This window comes from Rhipicephalus microplus, chromosome 5 (genome assembly GCF_043290135.1).
Source record: "Rhipicephalus microplus isolate Deutch F79 chromosome 5, USDA_Rmic, whole genome shotgun sequence".
NCBI classification, from domain to species: domain Eukaryota; kingdom Metazoa; phylum Arthropoda; class Arachnida; order Ixodida; family Ixodidae; genus Rhipicephalus; species Rhipicephalus microplus.
Genome location: NC_134704.1, coordinates 194629069 through 194653169, shown reverse-complemented (window position 1 = coordinate 194653169; position 24101 = coordinate 194629069). Strand labels below are relative to the sequence as shown.

Genomic DNA, 24101 nt, shown 5'->3' with positions numbered 1-24101 from the left:
TGTATAAAAACAACAAATTATTAAAAGCAGTAAGGTTAGCTTTAACAAATTGTGACATGAAAAAACTTGAAAAAATAGATATCACACTTAGGATTTGAACTTGCGACGTGTGGAATCACTCACGTGGTGGCACCGCGCCATCTGACTCAGCTATCGCAGCACAGAGCAGGTTATTGCAATACTTCACATGTACAATCGTACGACGAAATAGTGATATTTTATATATCATGGTGTTTCTGTGCGCGCACGTGTGTTTATACGTTCGTGCGCAGGTGTTATTTGTTGTTGGGTCAGTAGCGTTCACCTGTTGAAGTGATGGGCCCGTAGAGGCGTTGGCCAGTCACAATAGCGGGGGCGTGTCGACTCATCAAAATTCCTCTGGGGAATGTGTGGAGTCAGTAAAAGGATCATCTGCTACCCTAGATGCCACTTAGGTAAATTCTATTTTGAAGTATATATTGTCATCTGTCAATGTCGATTCGCACACGGAGCCTTTACGTTCGCGCTCATGTGAGGCAACCGCTTTTTTTTTGTTTGCCGTAAGTGACAGATTTTCTCTGCGGGGTGACGCAGTTAGCTGTTTCACATCTACGCATGAGCTGGGCGTCCAGCGCGAGGAACAGGGGGTGGGGGCTTGTAGTAGTGTAATATTAGGAATAACACGTAATTCTACAGCCAATTTATGGAGCTTTTAATGAAATTTACTTTATTAAGATGAATGAAGTAACTTATGCTCAGTATTGCAAGCTTAGCTAGGAAGAAATTCTGGCGTGAACTCTTTCTGTTAAGGCTACTGTGTACTTTTAATGTAAAAAATGACCTAGTAACAAATCTTTTTAAAGAATAATGATTGAGCTGTGCTGTGATGTTTTCCTTTCCATTCAGTGTTGCTAGTTATTCAAGATGCTTAGCATCTGAAAAGAGAGTGATAAAGGAAATTGTGTGGATAAGACTTTTTATTACTCTTTTCTTGCCAGAACCATGAATTGTGCCCATGACTTCTGTGGTTTTGCTGGTTCTGTGATCTCTTTGTGATCGCAACAATTTCCTGTCCTAATTTTCAGTTTCACATTTGCTGTCATGCTGTGAGTGCATTTTGAAGCCTAAATATCATAATTATTTTGAATGGAAAAGTGGCAAGCGACGAAATGGACTATTACATGACCTGGTCCATAGCTCGTTCCCCTTGCTAGATTGCTTAGTTGCAGATAACAAGAATATATTGCTTGTTGTCCAGAATCGCTATAAAAAGACCAGTCAGTAGCACGAAGCCTGAATAATATGTACTTTTTAACATGATACACAATGTGCCACATAGAAACAGCAAAAAAAAACAAATGTAGCTAACTTGTTAGAGAATGTGTCAAGCCAGCTTAAGTGTATACTGCTGGCTTCATACCGACAACAATCGACAGCTACCGTTGTCGTGGGTTTCAGCTTCTATATGTGACAGCTATTCCTGTCAGTCATTCTGATGTCGTTTGTTGCTGTGTCTACAAATACGCTCATGTGCGTATGCTTCATGATCTAACATTTGAATGAATGAATTTCCAATATTTTCTTACTGTACTTTTCTTTCACTTTTTCTATGCAGGAAAGTTCCATTGAGCTAGCTGAGAACATTGATGGGCTCACAGACGAACAAAGTCTATGGGATGATTTTTTGAATAGTCAGTCAGTGATGTTCACGGTGATTCGTAATGTAGTCAAAAAGCTCCTGAAGATGCTCAAGCCATTGATGGTGATGCTGATGTTGGGTTTTAAAATAATAAATTCAGCAGTAATGCTTTCTGGCCTCTCTGTAAGGAGATTAGAAGCTATGTGCTAGTTGTGGCTTTTGTTTTAACAACTAGACTGCAATATACACAGGTGGACGGCTTGCTGAAGCGGCATAATGCATTATCTTGACAAAACATTTTTCGCGTCTATTGTAAGGTGTACAAACACCAAATATAAAAACTCACTTAACTCTGCCAAACAAATATTCTTTATACGCAGATGGCTACGAGAAAGTGCGAAACATAAGAAAGGCGAAGAATAGTAGCGTAGCTTGGTGCACATTGTGATATTGACCCGATAGTGTAGTTCTTGTGGCCTTGTGCACCAGTATGGGCAGCCTTGATGATGTCAGGGTCAAAATAAACAAGTTGAGTGCTAGTACGACTCCAACAAAGCCAACAGTGAAAGGTATCAATATGTTGAGCTTTGGTGAGATTATTATAAAAAGCTTATACTACGTCGTGGTGTCAGGGGACAGTAGGAGCTCTTACTAACGTGTACATAATTTTGGAAGGTGCACTGATGCTTACTAGTGCACTATCTATAGCCCTTGAAGGCTTGCCCTTGCAGTTGATGCTAGAAAAAGCAACTGGTAATTTTGGATTATTACTTTTGAATACAGATTTCACAAACTCTTAAGCCATCTCACTTGTGCTACTTTAGAATTTTGGCATGTTTAGAGCCCCATATAAGTGGATGAAATTGATAAAATTATTCTATTTTAATCTGCACCACATGTCAATATCGCAGTCAATAGGACCTTGTGCTTATTGATGTCAAATCCTCACGTACTGAAAGTAATTAAGCTTTACAAGAATTGTGTGGCTTTTCACAATTGTAATGTGCTGCACTGGTGAACACCATATCAAACGCTATCATTGGACCATGGATGCCATGTCAAATTGTCCCTCACGCATATATACAGATATGTGTTTGCCATGCACCGGACAAACACACGAGTACTAATGACCGCTTCCAACCTAGTTTTCTATTTACTGCTATGTGAAGACTACGATACAATACAATGTGTAATTCAAGTGCTCCTATATTCAATTACCTAATATTCAAAGTGTTCTGTTTAATTTCTGAATTACTTTATTACTATTGGTATCTGTTAGGCAAGTATGATACGACAGATTACGTTGTATCTTGTGAATAGCAACGGCCGTAGAAAAGCTCCTTGTTAGTGTAATTAACTATGTATTCTGCAATATAGTATACACACTATATAGCTTCTGTTTCTGTGCCTTTTGCTGGTCATCAGTTCCACAATGTGTACAGGCTTAAAGCTTAGTGTTCTCAGTAAATTGTAGGACTCTGTTGTTTTCTTTGATGATCTGGAAATCACCTGGCCGGGCTAGCTGTATTGTGCCACATGAAGATGTGGTTTGTGAAATAGAATATGACATAACAGAAAGGGATATAGATAGGTCATCAAACTTACTCATGAGTCAACTAATATTTATATCAACCAGCAAATCTGAGTTGGAGTGAGTTTGGATTAGTAACATTTTGGAAAGTTTTAGTCCAAGAGTCTGGTTCCTAACACATCTAACCAGAGAACACCAAAATAGCTCACTGTTACCACCAGATCACAGCACACCAGGCCAGTCTATAGACCACAAAACACTAGTGTGTACTGGTGTGACTGCTAGATCACACTAGAACAATTCAGAAATACACTGCTGGCATTTTCAACTGCATAGCCTGTACGTAACCCTGCTTAATTCTTTGGTTGATTCACTATCAATGTTGTCTTTTTTTTCTTAGCAATTACCTCATTAAGCAACTTGTGCACGACGAAGACTAAGCTGACCTGCCTGTAATCTTCAAGACCTTGTCGCCACCTTTTTTATGATAAAGATGATCGTATTTTTTGAAGATGCTGGCACCTTCCCCAATCAATTGATACCTCCTAAACAATGCGGCCACATTTAGATGTGAACCATTTCTTGGCAAAATTTGCCGACTTTGATTGTATCTATCTATCTATCTATCTATCTATCTATCTATCTATCTATCTATCTATCTATCTATCTATCTATCTATCTATCTATCTATCTATCTATCTATCTATCTGTCTATCTATCTATCTATCTATCTATCTATCTATCTATCTATCTATCTATCTATCTATCTATCTATCTATCTATCTATCTATCTATCTATCTATCTATCTATCTGTCTATCTATCTATCTATCTATCTATCTGTCTATCTATCTATCTATCTATCTATCTATCTATCTATCTGTCCAGGCCGTTTCGCAGATGGTATCAATACCAAAGTTTGTATGGCAAAACATGACTCTATGATGAGTATAATGTACTAGTCATAGCATGGCTGTCATGACGAGTATGTCAATAATGTCATTTTTGGACCTATGAGCCTTTCTGCTGTGGCGCGGCTCACATCAGGCAAAACACGTCTTGCCAGATGAAGGGCTTTAATGGAACTAAAGATGAAAGAAAAAGACAAGGGTGAGCTGGTGCTTCCACGAGGCCAAGCGTCAGCTCGTGAGGAGGCTCAATAATGATGATGACAGCTATTCTGCCGCGAGGGATGAATAAAGGAAGTCACAACAGTCTCCCACGCCGACAGATGACGCTAGGTAGCTACGGAAGTGTAGAGTAGCTGCACAGGACGCTTCACAACAGCGCCGTTGTGCAAGCGTAGAAAGCAAGTCCTCACGATGCCGTCACGTCCACCGATCAGTTCTTCTATGCGAACCAAGGTCCACAGTTGCCTGGGACAATGTTTTTCTTCGAGTAGAATTACATTGCTTTCCCTCAATATGTGATTTCTTTTTGCTTGGTTGAATGTGTAATTCTCGAGTTCACTGAGGTACTTCTTTAACCAACGAGAGCAGAAAGTTTGCAGATCCTCTTCTCTCTTGCTCCAAAATTTCTTCAGTTGATCGTTGGTCGACTCGGTTTTGATTTTGAGGTCGTAAAGTGGTAGCGTTGTCAGTCTTCTTCCAACGAGAAATTCTGCTGTAGGTATGGGGCATGGCTCATCCACATCATTCTACACATATGTTAAAGGCCAAGAATTTATTACTGCTTCCACTTCTGTTAGTAAAGTTACCAACTCTGTCTGATTTACCAAACGTCGACCAAGCATTTTCTTCAAGCAGGTCTTAACAGAACGTAAAAGTCTCTCGTAAAATCCGCCCCACCAAGGAGCACTCGGGCAAATAAATTTCCACGGAATCTTCGAGGAAGAGAAATATGCAAGTACATCGGGATGCCGAATTGTTCGCCAGAGCTTCTCTAGATCTTTGGACGTTTTGACGAAGGTTCGCGCATCGTCGCCTTACATTGTGTGACAGAGGCCTCAACGTGATACAAATCTCCGAAGTGCACAAAGAAAAGCCATTGTCGTCAAATCTTCAACAAGTTCTAATTCAACAGCTCTTGTTACAGCACATGTAAAAAGAGCGATGTAAGAGCGCTGGTGAAGATGCCGTTTGATGTAAAGTGGACCCGCAAAATCTACTCCACTTATAAGAAACGGAGGCGTTTGTTTATAACGACCCTGGGGCATACAAGGTGAAACTTGTTCAACTGGTTTAGACTGTAGGCGTTGGCAGATGACACACCGTCGTATTGTTTTTTTCGCCAGCTGTCGTAATTGTGGAATCCAGTATTGTTCCCTTATTTGAGTCAGTGTATCTCGCCCTCCTCCGTGGAAGACTTTTTTGTGAGCATGATTGATGAATAAATTAACGAGGTGATAGTCTTTCGGTAGGAGGATTGGATGGCGAGAACCGTACGAGTCGTCTGTTCTCTGATCTTTTCCTTGTACCCTAAGCAGCCCGTTGTTGTCGAGGAACAATCTTTATTGTCCAAATGGACTTTGGGAAGGAGTCGGATTCTCATTTGCGACGCAGTCGGCTTCGTTACCAAAGTGAGCTGTCTGTTCTACGCGAATCAAGTAGCACTCCGCCTGTTAAATTTCTTCAGCAGACAGCTCTTCGAACCTATCGCTTTCCTTTCTCAACTTTTTAACATAACGGAAAACCCATGCCGTTACAGTTACAAGTTTTCGTTCGTTATCAATCAGCGTTGGCACAATGTTCTCGTGTTAACAGCGTAAATATTGATTTCTGGCCCCGTCTCAGCTGCCTCGAGTTTTCCATTTTCGAGGTCAAGGTTCTCCTAAATTCAGGCCATTATGTATAAGACATGGCAAGCCATCCGGGTCCATACCACGACAACTCTGATTTACTCAGTTTGTGTACAGTCATGTCTCGAGTGAGCAAATCTGCAGGGTTTCCTTTTCCGGGACAAAATCGCCATCAAGAATATTCTGTCAAATTTCTGATCTCCTGCGTCCTGTTTCGTACGAATGCTTTCCAGGAAACGGGGTCCTTCTAAATCCAGCAAAGGGTAATCTGAGAATCTGACCAAAATGTTACTTCACCAATGCCCAGGTCACAGTTCTTGAAGATGTAAGCATATAAGCGGGCTGCAAGCAAAGCTGACATTAATTCCAGCCTCGCCAAGGTAACCGTCTTTAATGGTGCAACTCTTGTCTTTGCAATTAATAGTATAGTGTGAACGGTACCACTTGAGTCGACGGTACGAAAGTATGCTACAGCACCGCATGCTGAATAGCTAGCGTCGGCAAAGATGTGCAGCTCTGCCTTTTGATAAGCGCCATCGCTGCCCGCTGCGAGGAACCTGGGAATACTGATCTCACTTAGCATGGCTACCTCCTTGCTCCATTTTTTCCAGACAGCTGACAGCTTCTTCGGCACGGTGTCATCCCAGCCGAGGTTTTCCCTCCAGGGATCTTGTGGGAAGATCTTCGCCCTTTTTATAAAGGGTGACAGAAACCCCAAAGGGTCGTAGATCCTTGCAACAGCTTGGAGCACAAAGCGTTGGGTAATTCGATGCTCCTCCATAAACTGTAGAATATCTTGGAGCCTAAACAAAAAGGTATCCGTCTGTTTGTTCCGATAAAGTCCCAGGACTTTGAGAGGTCCAGAAGGGGAGCAAAGGGATTTTTCGGAAGAAGTCATTCTTTGTACGAAGACGGCAGATACAACGGGGTTGTTGCTGGAACATTTACGAATGTTCATTGAAACATCTTTGAAGATTTTAATTATCTCTTTATGCATTTGAATAGCTTGTTCAATGGTGTCAGCGCTAATAAGAAGATCATTCATATATATGGAGTCTTGCAATAGCCGGGCTGTCGAAGGAAAGTGATTCTCTTCGGACCTGAACTGGTGCTTTAAGGTTGCAGTCAAAAGGAAAGGACTTGACGTAGCTCCAAAGGCGACTCTCGTCATTCTCCAAACTTCTGTTTCCGGCAGTGCGCTGTCCACTTGAGGTGAAGTCTTGAACCACAAGAAGCGAAGTGCATCTCTGTCGTGTTCTTGCCGGCATTTTTGAAGGAACGCCATCTCAACATCAGCATTCATTGCCATCTTGTAGCGTCGGAAACGAAGCAGTAGCGTCACCACGTCGGAATTTAGATTTGGGCCGGCTTCTAGAATGTCGTTTAAGGACTTCATTCCGGATTCGTGAGACGAAGCGTCGAACACGATGCGCAGTTTCGTAGTACATCGGTCCTCTCTTAGGACGGCTCGGTGTGACATATAATACCGGGGTCCAATTGGTTGGTCTTCTTTTGAAGGTACCTTTTCAGCATATCCCTCTTCGAGGTACATTCGAATAGTTGCTTCGTATTGTTTTAAGAGCTCACTGTCTTTGTTAAGCTTCTTTATCAAACTGTGCAGACATTTGAGTACAACTGCGTAGTTTTCACACAGGTGAACCCTTTCCTTCCACGGTAGTGCCACTTCATATCGATTGTTTTTCTTATTGAAGTTGTTCTCAAAATTTGCCAGCACCGATTCAGTGACCGTCGTTTCTTCAGTTTCGGCCTGGATACCGGTGCTTTCTATATCCCAGAAACGAGTCAAAAGTTTCGAGATATCTTGCTTGGGCACTGTGGATCGTAGGACTGCAATACTGGCACACTGTGTAACATCGGCTGCAGTAGACAATGGTTCTTGCATAGTCCATCCTAGTTTCGTCTTGACGGCTTTCAACTTTTCGAACACAGGGTTCACAGTACCCATTACTATATCCCAATAATAGTCTGATCCAATAAGGACCGCAATCTGTTTGTCTTCTACTTCTTGTAAAGAGAGAGCTCGCGTATCCAAGTGCATCTTGTTCATTTCTCTTATAACGTTTTCTTCTGGTACCGGAATGCATTCAGTGCATATCGTGTCCAACACCAGCACCTCTATTGAAATCGGAAGCTTCTGGTTCGCAGGGAGAATCGATACGCGTACTTTCTTCATGGTTTTCCGTATGTTATCACCCCCGAACACAACGATGGCTAAAGTTTCCTCTTCTATTAGTTCGCATTCAATTCTTCCATAAGCCTTGGTTGTAATGAAGCTTCGCTGACTTCCGCCATCAAAAAGGACTCGGTAGCGAGTGGATGATTTGGTGCCCAATATTTATTTATTTATTATTTATTAGAATACCCTCAGGGCCCGTAGGGCCTTACAGAGGGGGTGGGTACAACATTTTATAACACACAAGAAAAAAAGACAAAAAAAAACAAGTGCCAGATGCGCAAATCACGAAGGCAACATAAATCTATTACTGCTTCCACTTCTGTTAGTAAAGTGACCAACTCTGTCTGATTTACCAAACCAATGGTGGCTGTCAGACTCTGGAGAATTACGACTGACCTTGCCTGCTTGGACACCAGATTGACCGATGGAGATATTACCTTCTTGTTGTTTTTGATGTCGTCGGATGCGCAAACAGATGTTGCGTGCCTTCTTGCGCACTTGCCGCATTTTACAGGCTTCTGCAATCTTTTGCCATGTGGCCCTGCTTTAGGCAACGAAAGCAGCGTCCAGCTTTGATGAGCATCTGCCTCTTGTTTGAGAAGTCGATATTCTTCGTATCACAGACTTGGGCAGAATGCTTTTTAAAGCGGCAGAACAGGCATCGTTGTGGACATTTTGTTGAGCTTTGTAGAGCAGCTGTCGTGAAAACGTCACGTGGATGACTGTGTTTTAATCCTCCCTCATCTGGGGCTCGACGAGTTTCTGTTGCATCTTGTTCAGCAACAGCTTCCCGAGAAGTGAGTTGAAGTTCGAAGAATTCAAGAAGCATTCGAAGATCGTTATCTTCTGGAACCGTTACACGGTTTGATTTGCCTTGCGTATTCGAAGAGGATGCAGCGGACGAGGATGCCTTGTGCATCTCGTGAAAACGCAGCACCATGTCCGTCGGTAGAGCTCTTAGCAGGATTTCCCGAAGCATGGTGCAATAAGTTGTCGAGTTTGTGCCAAGCGATCCAGCAGGCCAAGGAAGCTGCCGGGAGACACAGTCTCTCCGTTGGCCCCTAGGGGGGAGCCCATCCCAGCAATCTGCCGGAAATAATAAAGTCTATCTCTCTCTCTGTGCCAAGCGCCTTGAGGCTTTGAATATGAACCTGCACTTTGCCTTAAAGATGCCTCAGCTTACGAACGTCAGCAGACGACGACAACGGCTTTAGATCCAGCAAACCTTGCAAATGGGCGTGCACTATGATCTGTTCATTTCGGAAACGCTTCTTTAAAATTTCAATAGCGCCCTTATAGCACTCTTCGGTAGCCTGTAATCCCAATATGGCCGACGCGGCCGTTCCGGTAACCAAACTGTTCAAGTAGTTGAACTTGTCAGCTGTGCTTAACTCGCTGTTGTTGTGAACTGCTGATGTAAACTGCGTCCAAAATCTCGGCCATAGTCTGCAGTTACCTTCAAATTTTACGAGTTATAGTTGGCGAAGCTTGCTTTTACCAGATGATAACGGGTGAACGTTCGTAAGTAGCGGAGCTGGAGGAGCCAGACATTCATTCAGCTTGACTCGTAGATTCGCTGTGAGAGTAACAACATTGTCGCGGTATTCTTCAGCGTCTAACGTCTCGTTGCCCAACAGGTCGTCTGGCGTCTCTTCAGAAATTGACTTATCCACTTTCTCTATCTGACCATAAAATGAGCTTATTCGGTTGAGGAATACACTTACTGTACTGCCGTGACTGCTTGAGTTCCTCGAAAGTGGTCTTCCGCTTCGACAACAGGACATCCAGCTGAGACCGCAGGCTGTGGCATCGTCTAAGATGTCGTACCATTCTGCCGCCCGCAGTCGATGTATCTTGCCAAGATCGCAGGCGCCGTCTTCCGAGGTGTTGCGGCTCTTAACGTCGATGATGTTGGCGTCGTCAAAGGTCCCGGGTTTTCGGCACCATGTGTTGGACCTTTGAGCCTTTCTGCTGCGGCGCGTCTCACATAGAGCAAAACACATCTTGCCAGATGAAAGGCCTTAATGGAACTAAAGAAGAAAGAAAAAGACAAGGGTGAGCGGGCGCTGCCATGAGGCCAAGCGTCAGCTCGTGATGAGGCTTAATAATGATGATGACTGCTGGTCTGCTGCGTGGGATGAATGAAGGAAGTCACAACAGTCATGATTTATATTTCAATGTCTTGCTGCTCTTGCGGTGGTGTCGTTCACATGACATGTTGAAAAAACGGCATGGTATGAGATGACTGCATGGCGAGCACAAGTGACAGACCCTAACGTGGAAATCATGACATGCATGTCATGTAAGTCATGATTTTTGACTACGCGCCACGCTCATGGAACGCTTGCAGTCGTTTCGCCAGCTTCACATATACCAAATTTGCTGTCATGGGACATGAATGAATGATGAAGGTATGTGAGTGGTAGAAACATGATAGTCATGAGATGCATGTCTGGTAACAACATGACTACATGCCACACTCATGATGCGCTCGCGGTCGTTTCGCTAGTGTCACATACGCCAAATTTGGTATTATGCGGCGTGAATGAATGACGAATGTATGGGATTGGTGCAAACATGATAATCATGAAACGCGTGTTATGTAACAACATGACTACAGGTACTCTAATGATGCGCACGTGGTCATTTCGCTAGCTCTACAAACACCAAACTTGGTATTACGGGACGTAAATGGACGACGAAGGTATGTGACTGTTGCAAACATGATAACCACCTTATGCGTTTAATGTAACAACATGACTACCTGCCACACTCATGATGCGCTAGCGGCCGTTTTGCTAGCTTCAAGTATGCCAAATTTGGTAATACGACACCTCAATGAATGGTGTATGTATGTGACTGCTGCAAAAATGGTAATCATGAGATGCGTGTAATGTAACAACATGACTACGTGCTACACCCAAGGCGCCAAAATACTTGGATGCCACCCGGTACGCGCGTGCGCCGGCGTCCGTTTTGTCGGGTCACGCTGGCCATGCCACGCCAGGGGCCGATCTGCCAGGCATATATTCGCAGGCAAATGCCGCGGCGCGTTGCTATGAAGCATGCGCCTTTGAGCGCGCTCAGTGTCTTTCCGTCAAGAAGCTAAGCAGACGCTGTGCTGTCTAAGTGACGTCGTCGGCGCGAAATGAAGCATGTCGAATTTTGAGCCGGTTGCCGCCGGACCTCACGGACAGACGCTGGTCGCACTTAGTGTCAGAATATAGAGTGCTCACGTTTTGCCTGCGTAGCGTCTCGCGCTTAGTGTGGGCTCGCGTCAACGTTACGCGCGCTTGCCGCCAATTCGCTAGCTTCAAATATACCAAGCTTGGTATTACGGGACGTGAATGGACGACAATAATATGTGAGACGTCCAAACATGATAATCATGATATTCGTGTCGTGTAAAAAGTTACTGCATGCTACGCTCATAGCTTGCTCGCGGCCAGCTGCACATATACCAAAATCGATATCAGGTAACGTGAACAGATGACGAAGGTAAATGACACGTACAAACGCGATAATCCTGACATGAACGTCACGTATGCCATCATTTACTTCCACCTCGTAAAGTTGTGCTGATTCCTAAATGACATATCAACCTTCCCTATTCATGGTTCGCATGTCATCGATTCTCACTGTACGTGAGAGAGAGGGAAAAATTTCATTTGCGCATAACGCGGAGCACTCCAAATTATCGGGCCCCTATTCCATGGGTCCGCTGGCCCTAGTCATCATCCCCAATCGTTGGACCAGCCAGTGCTGATCAGCAGTGGCCGAGCTGGACAGCAGTGCCTCTCATTGTTCCTCGGTGTTGTTCTTGTTGTTGAGTTCTTCATTGTGATGTGTACACTCCTTCGTGATGTGAAACAGAGTTGGTGTGGTCCTACACCACGGACATATATAATGTATGTTGTGGGGTAAAATAAATGTAGCCTGTGCAAGTTCATGTATGTGTTTGTTTGGACTCTGCGTAATGCCACTGATTTAATTAATGCGAGGTTCTTATGCGGTGCTGGATACAGTTTTCCATTGTCCCTGTAATATTGAAGAATTGTACCAAAGTTAGGGTCTACGGGCATTGGATCCTCTATTGCAGTTTGCAAGGAAGCGTGGTGATTTGTGGAGCCTCGAGCCACCGCATCCGCAAACAGTTTCCCGGTGATGCCCTCAAGCCTTGGCGCCCAGATAATGGTCTTGGTGTATTCAATTGTAAAGGGTCTTTGGGCTTTGGTTAGAACTTGGAAGGCTTTCTGATATATTCTACCTTTTTTGTAATTCTTACATGCAGCTTTTTAATACGCGATTATTGTCAGTGTGGCTTTTCGCTCCCTGCCCTCATTGATTGCCTCCTCCGCTTCTGTAATAGAGGCTTGAGCTATGGAGGCACAAATTTTAACGTTTCCTTTTCGCTCTATGACCACGGCCACCATGTTCTTTGCATTTGCCTGATGTGGTGAAGCTTCTCTGAATCTCACCGTATTCAAATATTTTGTCTTTTTATCTATGTCAGCGGCCCTTGCTTTACGTCTGTGTGGTCTGTCAATTTTTTCTCTCAGCGCAAGCTCATTATTTCGCTTCTTGCGTAATGGTTTCTGTCATTCGCTCTTCAAAATTAGGTTGATTCGGCACCATCCTATTCTATATGCACTGCATCGTATCTTGCCAAGCACTTCCACATCCTGCCCTACGCTTGGGTTTGCACTCAATATATAGTTTATTTCGTTCCTAATTTCTTCATTAGCGCTTCTTCATTTGCACTAAAGGTTCTCTTTTTTTTCAATACAAGGTATTCAAGATTCGTAAATTATTGCGTGTAAGCATACGATACGGTATGCATACGGTAAAAGAACACAGTGATAATGTCCTCCAATATTGAAACGGCACTTTAACAAAAGCTAATATTACAAATACGCTGAGAAAACACCTCTAATGACACATATTTGACCATCTTTTCAGGTAACATACTCCAATAAGAAATTGTTCGAGGAAACAAAGAAAACTTGTGCAAATTAACGTGGCTAATCGGTTGCCTAATAGTCTTACCGTGATGAATTCTCGCTGATCGTTTGAAAAGCTTTTGGATGTAGTGTTTCCGCGACATAGTGAACTGACCGTAGTAAAGCTAATAGAGGCATTTTAATCTAGATATGACCCTACGCTGCTCGAGTGTTTAGAGGTTTGCCCTATTACGTAAAGTGCTTACACTCGAGTGACGCGAATAAACAGAATAAATGAAGCGCAAACCTATACTTTGCACTCTTTCAATTTTACTTATTAAATATTGTTGGGAAGGGCTCCAAATGACATCTGCATACTCCAACTTAGCTCGTACTAGTGCATTGTAAGCGTGTAATTTTACAGCAGGAGGAGTAGTGCGCAACCTATTTTTCAAAAATGCCAATTTCTTAAGTGCACCCGACAAATGTTGTCAATGTGCGTTTGCCAACTGAGTTTGCTTGTAAGTGTGATGCCTAAGTACTTAACCTTATCAAATCTATTTATTGTAGCATCACCTATAGAATTGGTGAAGCCGAGAGGCCTCTTTTTGTTGCTGTGTGTAACAGAAGTTGTCTTAGTAGCGTTTAATCTTGAACCCCAGTTTTTACACCATGTCTCAATTGAGTGCAAGCATTGTTTAATTTAATTTGGTCGTCTCGGGTTTCAATAGCTGTGTACACCACGCAGTCATCCACAAATAATTTATTAAAAATAGGAGTTCAACAGTAAAGTAAATATGATTTATATATACTAAAAACATATATATATATATATATATATATATATATATATATATATATATATATAAAGTATATGTATCTGTTATTGAGTTTAATTATTATATTTTCACTCTTTCAATAATAGTACTGGTATCCTTTGTGTTACCAGCGGTATTTCTGTAGATAAGTTCTGATCTCTCAGCAAAGCCACCTACCCAATTATTGTGCCAATTCTTTAGCTTTGTATAGGCCTCATTTGTCCTCCTAACCTCAGTGAGCCTTACTACATAATATTTATCACCTTCTAGCTTCTCCAATAGTACAGCTAGACTTGCCTCACGAGATACGATTGTAGAGTTAAGCATAGCAAAACTCATATTAAATACGAACAACTCATCAACTCCAAAAACGCTACTAGGAAAACTGCTAGATCAAATTTCCCAACTTTTATTGATTGTTGGTAATTTTATTGCGCACAGTATCCTATTCTTTCTTTATTCTTTATTCAAACATAAGCCCGCTTTACCAGGAGGCGTTACTGCAAGAAGCTTAAAAACTTCAAGAATACATCTTAGCTGTCACCGAACACTTGCTAAGACGGCAGACGGTTCCACTGAATAATAGTTTGCACAAAAAAATATTCGCACACAGGTTCGTCTGGGTGCGTTATGGCCTTATTTTGTGTATGTGATCTCTACGTCAGGATGTGTTATATGGCTGTGTAGGTAAACGTCACGCTCAATTTCTGTTTTATTGTGAAATATTTGGAATAGGAATTTCAAACATAATTTTTACGTCATGGTGAAAGTGACTCCCAGTTCCTTTTTCAGATCGGTACAACAGCGATTTCTTTTGTACCGAATCAAGACAAATCTCGCTGCTCTGTTTTGACTTTTTTTTCAAATTTATTATTCAAGCCTACGTGTGACGGCTCCAAAGGGTAGAAGCATATTCTAAAATTGATCAAATACATGTCAGGTAAGCCATGCTCCTAAGCTGAAAATCTGCACATCTGACATTCCTTTAGGTGTGTTTCACTGCCACCGACGGTTTAGCAATATAATCCTTGGCGCATTCCAGGAACAATCTTGTGAGAATAGCACACCCAAATATTTGTAACTACATTTTCTGTCTAAAATGTTTATGCTTAAATAATAGTTTGTGTTAGTAATATTTTTTATTTGTAAAACACACATGGACGCACCTATTTGTGTTTAAAAACATTTGAACCTTAAGACATTACTGATGAATATTGCAACGTTTCATTTCTCAAGATTTGTTACCACCCCAATAAACTACACAATTTTAAGTGCAAACCACGCCTGCAGTTTTCGAGAAGCGTCAGGACTGTAGTAGATCAATTCGATAAGATCACGCCCACTCTGCGAACTCTACAGATTATTCTGGCACCTATGTCACTGCCAGTGATAACACTAGAACATGCGATGGCAAGAGTATAAGTGCCGACGCACTTCGCCGCTTGTCAGTAGTTGATCGACGGCCGACGCTTCGTTCACTATCTGTGAAAGACTGCTACTGTAATCGGACTTCCCGTTTACTGGGCCCAGGTTCGCCCAAATAAACAGTTGAATCCCAACATAAAGTCTCCTATCTTCGGCCACGTCATGACCCCGTTACAATACTTTCAAATTGCGCCTATATATTAGTGACTTGAATTTCATTTCAATTTTTGTAACTAACGCAGTCACTTTCAAATAGCCGTATTGTGGAGCCTACACTTACATTCATCTAATTAGTGATAATAATAAACAGCAGAGACCCCAGCACAGATCTCTGTGGTACGCCCGATGTGACCTTAGGAAAATCCGACCTAATGTCATTCAAAACAACACACTGGTTGTGTTTACAGAGAAATTACGATCCAGGTAAAAACTTACTGTTTACCACTATAGCTCGTAACTTTCCAAAGAACAGGGGTAGGGAAACAAAGCAGAATGCTTTGCTGCAATCGAGAAACATGCAGTCTGTTTGCCAACCTAACTCTATGGTGAAGCTGGGTCATTGAAAACTCAAGAAGTTGGGTCGTACATGAAAAGTCTTTACGAAAACCGTGAAGCTTCTTTCAGATAATTCTCGTGTGATGGTCGAGTTCGTCTTACTGATCCCCTTTTTTATCTAGTTTGACTTTTAAATGTGAAGTAGCCGACGTATTATAGCCTTGCAAAGAATTCATACTGCTCCATAGATCTTAGCGATTCGTCACCATTACGTTCAGGAAATTTTCATAGGATTGGTAAATAAAATGTTTAAAGTAGAAAATACAAAGCGTAAAATGAACCTTTCCTATTAGCTGGGAGTCAGGCAGTGATATAATGTTCCGATAGATCCTTCTCTGGTCTCGGCCATATGTAATATGAAACGTTGTGTACGTACCTTTTGAAATACAAAAACGTTTTCTTCTCCTGCACAATGCCACATTTTTATCGGGAACTAAATACTTCTTTGAAAGGAGCAAGAGTGATCTCTGTTTTGAAATGGGCAAGGATCCGTCTTCACCCGCTTACTATATACCAATTGTGCTGACAGGTTTCAACTGCATGCTTTTTGAATGAAATGGTAAATCACTTCTCAGTGCGTTTCTTAGAATGAAATATCACTTGATTTAATCAGTGTGCCTTTCGAGAAAGTCAGCCCATCAGTGACCATCTCATACGCATTGAGGCAGATGTTCGTCAGCCTTTGATGCATTCAGGTGTTTCCTCCCTGTTTTTGTCGAAACGACAAAAGTGTACATATAACGTTGTTTTTTGGAACTGTGAGAGATCTTTACCGCCTATTTTTACGTGGTAAATGTTAAACATTTTTGATAGAGATTTGGTGGAGTGCGAATTCCATGTCCGAGTGAAAAAGGCCCTATTGTGATAATTTATTCAAGAAACTTTGGTCCCACCGAGTGCTGTTATGAGTTTCACATTTTATATTGCAAAAATAAACTCGCGGCGCCTGGGTACCTCTGGCGAAAGCTTTATTGTACATATGAAAAAAATGCCCTGTTGGTTTTGAATTGTCCAGCCTTATTATCTTAGAACGACAGGTAAGCTTTGCTTGGACACAGAAAGAAAACGTGAACAAGTAACTAAAATAGGGCAGACAAGAATGCGTTCACATTTGCCACATAGAAAAGCACTTGCATCTTGTTTTCAAGAAAAAGAGGCCTTCGGCCGGATCCAGACATTCACCTGCGTGGTCGGCGGCTACCTGTGAAAACAAAACACATCATTATAGACAAGAAACAGAGATTTTTATTTGACATCTGTTGTTTTAACAAACCCATAGAAACAGTCAATATTCTGATAATTTTGGTGCTGACATCATGACGCAGTGATAGTAAGTGCCTGATAAATTTATGCAAAAGGCCTCTAGTGACGAATCCACTATGGGCCTAGAGTGGGTCAATCTGCCACACCTACCGCATTGAGCATGTTAGATCCCGTCGTCCATCTAGGCACTCGCGTTTCTACAGATGATTTTGTGCAAGCCCGGTGGAAACCCACTACATGAAGTCCAACAAATGACGACTTCATCTGCAAATATCCTACAGTACGTTTGCATATTTTCTGAATGTTACCATGAACAACAAAGGATATATCAATTTTCCCAGTTTTGACCTACTTGAACACCGTCTTTCGGTTAGACCTCCTGGCACTTCATGTGACGGGCCCCGCAAAATAAACGAATGTGCCACTTAAACACATTTCGATAGCTCTCCAATATACCTGCCGTCGTGGTAGTCGTAGCTCATAGAGTGCGAGGTATCTTTTGTGAAAGTTACAAAGCACGCGCCCAGTGCTAACATCCGAACATACTTCCTTGAGTTGTAGCACAAATACAGCTGCCCACATTTTTCACCGATGCTAAACGTGTAACACATCTGTATTACAAGTAGTGGTCAGACCATCGTTTTCAGATGTTCGTACCATGCACCCCAACACTAACATTTCAACAACAGAAGGTTATGCCTTCCGCGTGGCCACTTTAATACATTGGGAAATTAGAACTACCAAAGCCTGTTATATACACTGGTTTTTTAGGTGTCATAAACAGCCTCAAACATTGAAACTATATAAAAAGTATATTATATTCTCTTATTTCTCACTCTTAATCACGGTTTGAACACTTAATACCGTCGTGTATGGGTGCCAGGGAACCGCGATATCCAAGGACTTGTATTAGTGGACGAGGTGGCAACATCAGTCCACGAAAACTTTGCCCATACTTTCGTAGTTGTCCATTCACTAGAAATAAAATCCTTATAAAAACACATATTCTAATGGCACAGCTTATCGGACAAATCGACACCATATATGCATATTGTCATCAAACCGCTTCCTAAATTCAGGCGTGAGTATTAGGGTTCCGCGGCATTTATATTAGACGTACCAGACTGCGAAGAGAAGATTCATATACAGCTCACATGAATTCATATTTTCTTTCTGGTGGTGAACCACGAAAGTATAATGTACTTGGGCGACCACTCACCGTGATTCACATCCTTATCCATGGCAATGACTACAACACGATCACGAAAAAAAACACTTTGACGTTGCTGTCCCGACAACAGATACCATCACATCTATCTATGTTTACAGGAAGAGAACGGCGATTTACATACGAATCGCTGTTCGCATTGTAACAGCTGCAATAGCTTTCATGTGAAAATATCCAGCAATCCGTAGCACGAGTCTGAACAGAGGCTGTAGTGAGATGGCTATACTAAAATAAGCGGCTGCCTCCAGTACTTCGGCAACAAACGTGTTGAAAAAAAATTGTTGCTGTTGCAAACTATTCAAATTTTTTTTACCGCAAACCACTTGATTGATGTGTGTTGTTTAACATCCCAAAACCACTATATGTATACGAAAGACGCCGTAGTTGAGGGCTTCGGAAATTTCGATCACGTGGGGTTCTTTAACGTGCACCCAAATCTGAGCACATAGGCCTACCACAATTCCGCCTCCATCGTAAATGCAGCTGCGCAGCCGCGATTCGATCCCGCGACCTGCGGGTCAGCAGCCGAGATCGTACACTACTTGTCATTCATCTTCAGAGCACGCATGTCACGTCAACCTTCTTCTAAAATGTTTTTATATTTTAGCTGCCTTTACAGTTACTTACAAATCAATGATTACCTCGCGTAGTGATGTCCTGGCGCTTTCTGGCCATCGAATGGCCCTAGAGCCATGAAACATAATATACCGACTTTCCGAAAATTGCGAAAGCATATAACCATCGCTTCGCCCTGTCATAAGCACAGTAGTTATTCATTCCCGGGGCTAAGGAAGCAAGAGAGAAGAGGGTAATAAAAGAAGAAGACATGCGCTGCACACTGCTACGAAACTCTGACGCCACGGTTCCCAAGGACACCAGCCGTTTGGTAGTGTGTGTTTCTCAGCTCGTGATTGCTTCTGCGCGGAGCTGGTAGACTAGCGGACAACACAACGCTGAGTTAAGGCAAGGTTTATGTACAGCATATAAATAGGGGCGTTACATTTTCGGCACTGGGGCCGACAGCTTAGGGACTCGAAGAGCCGAGATGTCTTCTCTCTGATGCATAGGTCTGCTTCTCTCTGGCGCATAGGTCGGCTGCTTGTTGACATGCCGCTTGGATTTTTTTATAGGCCGCGAGTTATCCATTACGTCAACAATGTCAAATCGGAACCGCCGCTGGTGGCGTCAGCTTCCTCAAATCGGAAGCCACTGCACTGGGTCACAGCCAAGAAGGAGTGATGTTGCCACGCATTGCGTAAGGCTCGCCAGACTGGATGACGCCACTTACTTCATCGTGCCCGTGGGCTGAGGGAGCTCGCCGTGCGTTGCGTAAGACGGACCGGTGCCGCCGGATTGATGACGTCGTTGAATTGATGGTGTTAGGCGGGCTGGCGCGCTGGTCTTGACACAGATTGCCTTTGCAGAGGCGAGGACGTTTGGCGTGGACTCCCAGGCGTAACAACACGCTGCACAAACCCTTTCCACCCACTTCACACTCTACCGCCTTTTTGAAAGCCTGAAGCGCGATTGAGGGCCTAGTAGTTTGCGTCCCGATTCGAAAGAGGTTTGTGCATTGGTTTTTTTCGAACACCGAACCACAGGAGCTCAGCTCCTTACGCCGGCTCCCCGTCGTCACCGGCTGAAACTGGCTGCAACATTGATGCAGTGATGGCACGAACAGACAATGAGAAGGTCGTCTGCGCCAGTGCTAGGTAAGCGCACTAAGTGTGTGCGCTTCACCTGTCTCACTCTCCCTCTTTGTTTTATATCTTTCCTCTCCCATCAAACACTACCGAATGAAGAAACTGATTTGTTGCTTCGAAATAAACTTGCTCGATAGAAGGTGCTCGTTTATGGTGCTTGGTTTCACAGGCTCAGGGATATGCACATAGATGAATGTGGCTCCTGAAGTCTGGGTAGTGATCACAAACGTATCAAGCTAAGTTTTCAAAGAGCAGTGAAAGTAAGAAGGAGACAAGATGAGCAACTAAAGAAAACTTTTTATTCAGAAAGACAAATAAACGTAGCTGCTAAACGAATTGAGAAAGTAATCACTGAGGAGAATAAAACAGTTGGGACATACACGAATCTCATTAAGCTGTTGCAGATAGAGCTTGCTAAGTCACGTGACAAGTCACCCCTGAAAACAAGACACATACTCAAAAGTTGGTGGGATGAGAAAGTTAAGAGAGCCATAGCAAAACGTCAGGAAGCCTCTAATGTACACGGAGATGCTAAGCAGTGGGGTAAACCGACAGATGAAAGAAAATGGGAAATTTTTCTAAGCTGTAGAATGGATGAATCTCTTCTGATCAATGAAAAGATGAGAAGAAAGGGAGCTCAGAGGCTTGCAGAAGTACATAAAAATATAGATAGCCAACTGCAAAATTTTGGAACCATATAAACTCCCTAAGAAATGAGACGAGCCTAGAGCACAGGTTTATAACTACAGCTCAAGGTGCTAGGCTAGAAGGGGACGAAGCTTTTGAATATATATGAAGAAGGGTGACAGAAAAGTTTCAACAAAGAGGTACTTCACGTCCTACAATAGACAAGGGTGAATAAGTGGAGCAGTGGCTTCATTTTCAGAATGAGAGTGAGAAAGGGCTGAGAAGAGGGTTGCAGTAGTACATCAACAGGCCCAGATGGCATTTCAATTATGCTGATAAAGACATTAGGTCCGAAGTCTAAGCAGGCTTAGAGAGAGGCAGTGAGCAAAATAATAATCAATATTGAGGTCCCTGATGGATCCAAACTTAGCAGGATGAGCATCATGTATAAAGGGAAAGTGGACAAAGCTGACATAAACAACTACCGTCCTATAACAGTGACATCAGTGGTCTACAGGTTGGCGATGCAGATTTTTGAGAAACGACTACAGGCATGGATAGAGGATGAGGGGATGCTGGGGGAACTGCAGAGTGGGTTTTGGAAACACAGGATTTTGGAAGACAATCTGTTCTCACGGACGCAGTGCATCGAAATTGTAGAACAGGAACACAGGCCCCTGTGGCTAGCATTTTTGAATATCAAGGTGGCGTACGAGAGTGTGGTTCAAGAGGACTTGTGGGGAATACTGAACACTCTAGGTGTAGAAGATGGGAGTCACTAATCTTTTAAAGGATATATATAAATGTAGCAAGTCAGTTATAAAGTGAGAAACTAGGTATCGAAGGCCGCAGAGGTAAAACAGGGGCTTAGGCAGGAGTGTCCTCTGTCACTCTTGTTATTTACGATGTACCTACAAGGATTAGAGGCCAAATTAGAAGGAAGTGGACTAGGCTTTAACCTCTCTTTCGTCAAACAAGGAAAGCTCATTGAACAGGCACTACCATCATTGATGTACGAAGACGATATAGTGCTAATGGCCGACAACAAGGAACATTTGCAGAGATTGATGGACATCTGCAGTAATGAGGGAGATAGGTTAGATTTCAGGTTCAGTAAGGAAAAATCAGCAGTCATGATTTTTAATGACAATGAAGGTAGTATGCTTAGAATACAGGTTGTCACGCTAGAGATAACAGATAAATACAAATATCTGGGCTATGGAAAAGCAATGGGGCCGAATACCGAAGGCAACACGAAATACACGTGACGACGAAAGGTAACGATAATGCAGTGGTAATGAAAAACAGGGCACTGTGAAATAACAATAGGTATGAAGTTGTGAGAGGAATATGGAAAGGGGTCATGGTTCGTGGTCTGACGTCTCTTGTGCATGAGATCAGAAGTTAAAGCAAGATTAGAAATTAAGCAACGTGGAATAGGTAGGCTTGTCTTAGGAGCTCACTGGAATACACCAAATCAGGTAATACAAGGTGATATGGGATGGGCATCATTTGAGGGCAGCGAAGCTAGCAGCAAGATAAAATTTGACAAGCGATTGAAAGAAATGGGGCAGGCGCGTTGGGCTAGGAAGGTATTCAGCTACTTGTAAACAAAGACTGTCGACGCAAAATGGAGGAAGCGACCCAGAAAAAGTACTAGTGAATACTTAAAAAACAGCAGGGGGCCAAACCAAAAAGATTTATCGGTTAAGAAAAAGGTGCAGTAAGCTAAAACTGATATGTGGAGAATTGCATGATTAAGAAGTCTGCACTAGAGATCTATAGAACGTTAAGCAGAAAATTGCCAAGGAAAGAATTTATGATAATACACGGGGTATTTCTTTACTGTTTGAGGCCTGGGCAGAAGTATTTGCGAACCAAGACATACCGAGCCAAACACGAAGGGGTAGACACAGTATGCAGTGCGTGTGGAGAGGAAGAAGAAACTGCCGAACACTTGATAATGTTCTGTAAAGGGCTTCACCCTATAGTTCAGGATGATGGCGCAGAGTTTTTCAAAGCACTGGAGTTCAGGGCCGGGAGGGCAAAATAGACTTTAAGCGGGTAGACTTAACTAGAAGGAGGTTATCCGATTGGTGGCTAAAGTCAAGGCACGAGTGAAAATCCTTCACTGCAAAGTACCAATCCTCAACCTTACTATTTAAAGGACAAAAAAGATAAATCTAATGGTAAGTTCACTAAGTATTACGGCTTGGTGGCGGTATGCACTGCCCTATCTAAAAAGTACAGCCATATCAATTCATTCAATCCATCCATTTATCCATGGTTCATGGCATGAAACGATGCATTCCCGTAGTTACGATATAAAGTGCCCTGGTAAAATTTGCGCAGGAAGCTCGAAGCTTTTGTGGTCTGGAGTCACGACCTGGTAGTCAACCCTCGTGAGGCGACTTGCCCTTCACCTTTCAACAGCCGGCATGAGCACCACGGTCCCAAGCCACGATCATTGGTATGCCTATAACCTGTTTACGTAATGTAAATATCTAGTTATGGCTGGCTTTACTTAACAATCAGTAACTATATTTGGAAACTTCATAGGTGCGGTTAAGGATAGAGAGAGGAATAGCCACGAATATAAATAAAACGTGTTTAACCTAATTTTTAAATCCAATAGCCACTAATACTATATAGATTACACGGAAGTGCAAAAGAAGTAGCGAATAAAGGCATATAAATTTTGTTATATTGGTATGTACATAAACTGCTAGGTGTTGAAAATGCGATGGTAAAGCTTTTCATGTGAATATTCAGACGGTTGCGATGAAATGTTAGTCGCTATGCACTTTTACATTCGATGGAAGAAGATTGCCATCAGACTGTATCAGAGATAAAATAAATAATTTTAAGTGTTGTGAATAATGTTCACATAGTGGGATCTTTAACTCTCTTTTTATGAGGCTATTATTGAGAACTAACAGACTGTCGTGCTGAGGAAACAATGGTACTTGTAATAATTGCATATGAAATGTGATAAAAGAAAAATTGGTCGTGAGGATAACTTGCAGCTCCCTGGGTCCAAACCTGTGACCTTTTAATGACGCGTCTGATGCTGTACCATGAAACAAACAGTGGTGGCCATCTGTACATCTACGTTATGAAGCATCTCTGTACATTTTAAACTTAGGAGCATCAGTCGGCGAAGCCAGTAGCCAATAAAAGAAGTGTGGAACCCTTTACTTGTCTATTGGCGTCACGTAAACTTGATTTCATTACCAGCTGGCAGCTGAACAACAGCCTTTCACACAATACCTATGGCATATAGTTTAACAGAACAAGACCCTCATTACCAACGAAGACGCAGAAGTGAAAACTTATGGGCTCCTTTTTCTCTGTTAGACACAATAATAACGAGAACAAGACGACAATATTGTCCAGCAATGTGTAGGGACGGCATTTATAGTAATAATATTGTTGCGCA

The 24101-nt window shown here is 42.6% G+C and overlaps 1 protein-coding gene across 1 annotated transcript in view; it reads left to right on the top strand.

Moving 5' to 3' along the window:
* Positions 1–24101, top strand: part of LOC142817619 (uncharacterized) — a 205072-nt gene that overhangs the window by 158904 nt on the left and 22067 nt on the right. The window contains exon 2 of the mRNA XM_075894674.1: positions 23015–23132. Coding sequence (XP_075750789.1) covers positions 23015–23132 — 118 coding nt within the window. The remainder of the gene's footprint in view (positions 1–23014; positions 23133–24101) is intronic.